Source organism: Lepisma saccharinum, chromosome 3 (genome assembly GCF_977018435.1).
Source record: "Lepisma saccharinum chromosome 3, izLepSacc3.1, whole genome shotgun sequence".
Taxonomy (NCBI): domain Eukaryota; kingdom Metazoa; phylum Arthropoda; class Insecta; order Zygentoma; family Lepismatidae; genus Lepisma; species Lepisma saccharinum.
This window is the reverse complement of record NC_139231.1, coordinates 117,661,087-117,667,664: the sequence shown is the minus strand read 5'-3', so window position 1 is coordinate 117,667,664 and position 6,578 is coordinate 117,661,087. Positions and strand designations below refer to the sequence as shown.

General features: G+C 36.8%; 1 protein-coding gene across 3 annotated transcripts in view; it reads left to right on the top strand.

The window, feature by feature from the left end:
- The first annotated feature begins 209 nt into the window (after positions 1-209).
- The window catches only part of LOC145985350 (putative phosphorylase b kinase regulatory subunit alpha), an 83,336-nt gene continuing 76,967 nt past the window's right edge, over positions 210-6,578 (top strand). For 2 of the 3 annotated variants that reach the window (XM_083119258.1, XM_083119259.1), the window contains exons 1-2: positions 210-365; positions 5,871-6,029. In XM_083119258.1, the coding sequence (XP_082975384.1) occupies positions 288-365; positions 5,871-6,029 (237 nt within the window). In that variant the 5' untranslated portion in view covers positions 210-287. Of the gene's footprint in view, positions 366-560; positions 759-5,870; positions 6,030-6,578 lie in introns of those variants that run through there. The other variant, XM_083119260.1, reaches the window with a different exon arrangement.

Sequence of the window (6,578 nt, the reverse complement as noted above, 5' to 3'; positions counted from 1 at the left end):
TTGATGCGGTTAGATGCAACCTTTTACGAAAGAGACTTTTTGCATTTTACGTGCAAATATAAAGAAAATAAAGATAATTGCTCTAATATGAATTTTATTATTGCACATTATTTTGTCCTTCATTGCATAAATTAAAACAGTAAGAACAAGTACTGAAACGTTATGTTTTGTTATGTATTTCGATCGTCTGTTGTTTATGTGGAAATCACAAACAGCTGATCAAGGACAAATGGAAAGTCACATAGAAGAAACTACATGTTCTTGAATTTTAATTTATTACATTAACCATGAGAAGTAGAAGTAATTCTGGAGTGAGATTAGATTATTATCAGCGAATAGTTCATAAAATTATTATTTGTCACCAGGTATTTACGCTTTTTTAATACCCGTTATAGCGTATGAACGGGAACTCTATGATGGACGTATCATTATTATTTACTCTAGACAAAAAGGATATTCTCTTTGAACTCTAGAGATCTAAGGTGGAAAATCAGGAACACTGAAGCTAAGGCTTAGTCATTTTGGTATCCTTGACCCTCTGTACCCCCTAGAGAAAGTTAAATATGTTGCATGGTTTATGAAGATTTGTTTTTTTATGAACGTTTTCAGTTGATTTTAGCTCTCGGAAATGTGTTATTGTGAAGTAAAGTACGTCTGTTACCTTAGCATGTTACTTTACTGTGAAGCAGAACAGTCCGAAGGTTGCACGCAAGTGAATATAGCATCCAAAACTACTTTCCACAACAGCATCTATAATTGTAGGTAGGCTAGTTAGGTTTGGTACTGATCGTTATTTTCGGCGTGTTCTCTCACTATTTTAGTATACATACAAACACTTTTTACTAACAAAAAGCGGCTAAAATACTTTGAAATTGCAGGTTCTAACTTACGTGTGTCATTCTTTGGTATCAAATGTCTCTGTTATTTGTGATTTCCTAACGCTGGAACAACTTTTACATTACATAAAACATTGAAATTGTAGATTAAAAAAAAGTACGACGTAGTTCTGGAGGGGGTACAGTGGGTAAACGGTCCCGTTTCTCATAGTATTAGCAACAAACAAAAAGGATTTGATGTAATTTACGTCCAAAGTTAAATTCAAGACAGTAAATTGCATTATGTTCTATAGATATTTTTTGGAGCCATTGCTGCAAAACACGTTTTTCATCCTCCTCTACTTGCTTGGATAGAAGGCAAAAATCTTGCATTTACATGACCTCTGTTTCATCTGTAGGCATATTTACGTGTAATATTGTTTGGATTTTAAAAAAAGTTATTTATGTTGGAACAACTTAAAAATTACATTACACAAGCATGCATGCTTCCCATGGACAATGTATTTTCAGTTAAAAAACGACTGTAAGTATTGTAGACTATTGGGAATTAATGTAGAAATAAATCGGAACCTTAGCAGAATGCATTTTGGGACTTTATTTTAATGCTAAGAGAACCAAATCTGGCCTGCCTAACCTAATCACGAAAGCATATATTGAAAAAAAGTCTTAAGTAATCACCAAAACTCCACAGTATGTGTTAACAGAAGTAAAGCGAAATTGAACAATGTTAAAATTGCATTCTTGGCATCATGAAATCGGGATAAAACAAAAGGAACTTGGGCCTTTAATATTTCTGCCGTGGACAAACGTAGCAGGTGCTGTAAATTTTGCATTCCAAAATGGTTCACTCTGTTCATTACAGAGTTGTGCTTCAGAACTGAAGTCTGGAGAATTATGAGGTAATCTTGTTTCACTGTGAAATTAAGAATTAGACTAACATCGTAATCATCCTTGGCTGTCAACACATAATCATCAATTTCCATGTCTCTTCAGTTTCATTAAAACTCTCACATTCATAGTCACCTGTCCCGCCAATTTCTTGCATTATTTTCTTATATTTTTTTCATTTTGCATGATACCCATTTTGTTTTGCACAATAACAGTTAAAAATTTTGAAATGGATCTTGTGTATTACTTATGTAGAGAAATAAAATGTGTGCACAATGTTACAGATATAGTATATAATACTGCGAAACATAGCATGCAACTTAAGTGAATGCTTCGTCTGACCAAATATGCAGATAAAAGAACCGCAAATAACGATCCAACTGGATAGTAATTCAACAAGGACAGTATCAGTCCCTCCACAGATCAAGGTCAACTGAAGGTACTGAGAGCAACAAGGGCGACACCTAGTAAAATGGGGCAGGGGAAAGCTTTTCATATTTAAGTGTTGTCAATTTGACAAAGCCTTAACTTTCTAGGGTTTAAATATTTATTTCTCTTCGAAGTAGTCTTGTGCAACAAACAAACTTAAGTGGCGTCACCAGAAAATTTATTTTGGGTTGATCCAGAATTTTTGTTGTGGCAGAGATGTTGTAAGGTTGAATTTAATGCCAAAATGGCCACAAATTGGGCCTTGCTGAAGAATTTTATTGGGTTGTTGGCAGTGTTAGGATGCCACTATGTGTAAGATGAAGAAAGGAGCTTGGAAACGATCATAGAATAATTGTATCATTTATCTTTTCGTGAAAATAGAACTTGTGAAGGAGATTCGGTTTGTTACGTAGGTTATGTGCAAGGTTCGAAAAATCCCATTCGCCAAGTCGCCATGACGACTAAAAATTTCAGCATGACGACTGTGATCTTTTGCTGTAATATTGCCGTTTTCTTAAGTTTGCATGTACGAAATTTTGAAGATTCTATGTTCAAATTGCAGTACAGCGTAAGTTAGCAAATGATTTTTTTATCAACGTGAACATTTCATAGAATCAGTAACTTACTCTTTGTCCCCCAATCCCCCATTTCCTGCTTTCTCACATGATTTAGCGATGTTTTGAATATGGTGATGCTCAACTTCTTATAGTATGCACAATTGCCAGTAGGTGGTTTCCTGGTGCCTGATTTTCAGAGCTGGCACCTAGCTCTGAAGAAGATTTTTCGAGCACTGGTTATGTGTATATGCAGTAGAATACAGATAATTCAAGATGGATGGGACCGAGATTACCTTGAACACCTAGAAATGCCAGACATATCAGGGAATTTGAAATATTTAAAATCTTAGGGATAATCTTCTGATGTATCAACTATTCCCAATGATGCATATCTGAAGGGGCTAAAATATGCTCTTGTACTAATAAGTACAACTTCAGTAACTTAATTTACACAAATTACTTTGAAGATATATGTTTTAGATATATGTTTGTTTGCAACACAGATTAATTGGTATCATAAATTAGTAATTGTCAAAAGTGTTCTATGTGTATGATATGTTTGAAATTTATTTTGTACACTGTAATGCAGTTTGAAAACTTGCAGAAAAACCTGTAACCTTAGTTCTTAATTATGTGCACAAACATGTAATTTAATTCTTTAAATAGTTGTTATTGGGATCAGAAAGTAACAATAATATTAATAATTGGGGATAAAATGACATTGAATTTTTGGTGATATTGATAAACCACTACACAAAATTGACTAATACTGGTAATCAATATTCTACTAACCTGATATACGAGGTTTGTTCAAAAAGTATCCGACCTTAATTCTTTTGGCATAAACAAATCTAGTTAGGGAGGCATGATTTGATGCACGTATGTAGGTGATCCTAATGCGCATTTTAGATTTTTTTCCAGCCTGCAGAAGCAGTCAGTCGCCGGCAGACCGCTGATGAGTGAGGAGGTGTGAGTGAGTGGTGTCGGAATTTCGTTTTTGACAAAATGACTGAAAAACTCGAACAACGCTACTGCATTACATTTTGTGTCAAGCTTGGAGAATGCCAAGTGGAAACGATCCGAAAGATTCGACAGGCCTTTGGGGACGAAGCAATGGGCACCACACAGATAAAGGAGTGGTACAACCGATTCAAAGGTGGCCGCACGTCAGTGGAGAGTGAAGCACGTTCTGGTAAGCCCTCAGCATCCAGAAATGAGATCGTCATTGACAAAGTGAGGACCCTGGTGATGCAGGTTCGTCAAATCACAATCCGAGAACTTTCAGACAAGGTGGGCATCAGCATTGGATCCATTCATTCCATTTTGACTAATGATTTGGCTGGACCTGTGGGCAACGGGCAAATGGCACCTCCATCCGCCCATTCTTCACATTTGATACAGACTTTCCTGGCCAAACACAGCACACCTGTGCTTCGTCAGGCTCCCTACTCTTCTGACATGGTTCCATGTGATTTCTTGCTTTTCCCCAAGCTGAAAATGCCCCTGAAAGGAACCAGATTTCAGTTCAGAGAAGACATCATGCAAAATGCGACGGACCAGCTGTGCGCAATACCAAAAGAGGCATTCCAGTGCTGCTTCCAACAATGGGAGAACCATTGGGAGAAGTGTGTGGCAGCCTAAGGGGACTACTTTGAAGGAGATTAATGTAAGATTGTGGTATCTGAATACACAAATTTTTAATTAATGAAAGTCTGATACTTTTTGAACAAACCTCGTAAAATAGCAAATGCTTCTTGAAGAACACAAATGGTTCAGACAATCTCTTAGTTACTGTATGTAACCAGGTGAATGAAATGCCTTTGCGAAGGAACTTTGTATTTAGACATTTACTTTACAAACCATGACATATGAAGTATATGCTTTATTAACAAAAATAATAGAACATTTCAGAAAATGGCAATAAATTATGTGCTAGTTACAAATATATCAGATCAGTAATATTACTGACCAATGCCCCATATGCCTATATTTGCCCATATCAATTACTCTGTCCCAATTAATAATAACATTGAAGGTGAGGGTGGGGTACTTGTTTACTATCCTTCGGACACATTTATTTATTTTTACAGAAGAAACTACTTACCGTAATAAGTTCCTGTAGCATTGTCGAACATCGGGAAGGTGTTTTGTGTGATGTGGGAATGTTTCATAGCTGAAATTCGGAGATAGCTAGCCCCACGAACCATTGGCACGTGGATAGGTTAGTTCTGTTAGGTTAGGAAACATAGTTAAAATTTGGTGTCGTGTTAGTATCAGGATCTAGAAATTGGAAATAATTGCGAACCATTGGTGCGAGCCCCACGAACCATTGGCGTGTGGTTAGGTTAGGAAACATAGTTAAAATTTGGTGTCGTGTTAGTATCAGGATTTAGAAATTGGAAATAATTGCGAACCATTGGTGCTAGCCCCACGAACCATTGGCGCATGGTTAGGTTAGTTCGTCAGGCAAGCGAAAAGGCCTATCAGAAAGACTTACTGGTAATGTGAAAAATTGCAATTAATTTCATCAAAACAACGTTGATACACCTTCAGGAATGTTCCGCGAAGCAGATACGTAAGTACGAATGTCAAAAATTTAAGAAACTAAGTAGTTATAGGTGTCCGAAGGATAGTAAACAATTACCGAGGGGGGTTTATAAAGTACTCTGGAAAAAAATGTGAGGATTCTGGAAAACTCAGAGAAAACACATTTAGAGTTCATGTGCGAACCCTATTGAATCACCTTGGAAAAATCGGAACAGGCGAAAGAAAAGCAATATAACAAAACCTACAGTGTATGAAAAATGGGATGTACTGTATTATTATGAGTATTGTACTTAGATTGCTCAGTACGGTAGTAACAGCGTTATTAGGGGCGGGGAGATAGTTAACCAACATTGAAGTTACATTTAAAGAAATGGTCAAGTGTCTTCTGCTTCAAGATGTTGCATCATTTTTGTTAATGAACCCACTTATTTGAGGACTTATCCGAAGAATATTCGGACTTCTCCCCTCAAATTATCGAGACACTATTGTACATGGTGTTATTATTATTAGTAGCATTTTTGTAATACCTCCTTTAGATGATATCTTACTGAACATTTAACCTTTTCAAATATTATGTATTATACTGTGTACCATTCTTCTTTTCTTTCTGCAGAATCCTGTGACAGGACTCTTTCCGGCCAGTAGTGATAATAATCATGCGTGGATTAGAGACAATGTTTATTGCATCTTGGCAGTGTGGGGTCTCTCCATGGCATACAAGAAGAATGCCGACATGGATGAGGATCGAGCAAAAACATATGAACTGGAGCAGGTGAGCTAATTTTAAAGGGGTCCCAGATTCAGTACCTGGTGGAGGCACGTAGTGGTTCGGATTCCACTTTAAAACTGTAGGTCCAGTCCCTATTAGCCTTATGTGCATAAAGTGGGCTTACAAACTCAATAAAAATATATATATAAGGTTAATAGCAATGGTCCTAGAATTGATTCCTGAGGGATACACTTCTCGTTGGAGAGGTGTAGTCAGTGAGAGTTCCACAAATATGAAAATGTATTTGAGTAGGCTATATTGCTTTCCTTTCTGTAGATATGACTATTAATAAATATGGGATCCCTCTTATTCCGTAGCTGTAGAGTTTGTGCACCAGAATTTTATGGTTTACTCTATAAAATGCCTTTGAGAGGTCAAGGAATCTCACTTCCACATCCTTTACTGCATTTTGCAGACTATCAAGAGGCTGGCCAGTATAATTCTCTGTGGAACTCGTGTTGTGTGCTGTCCATCTGTGTTTCCTCACCTTCACAATTAGCCATATCTTCTCTGTAGCCTCTCCCATACTTCTTATACCAAACCATCTCTCTT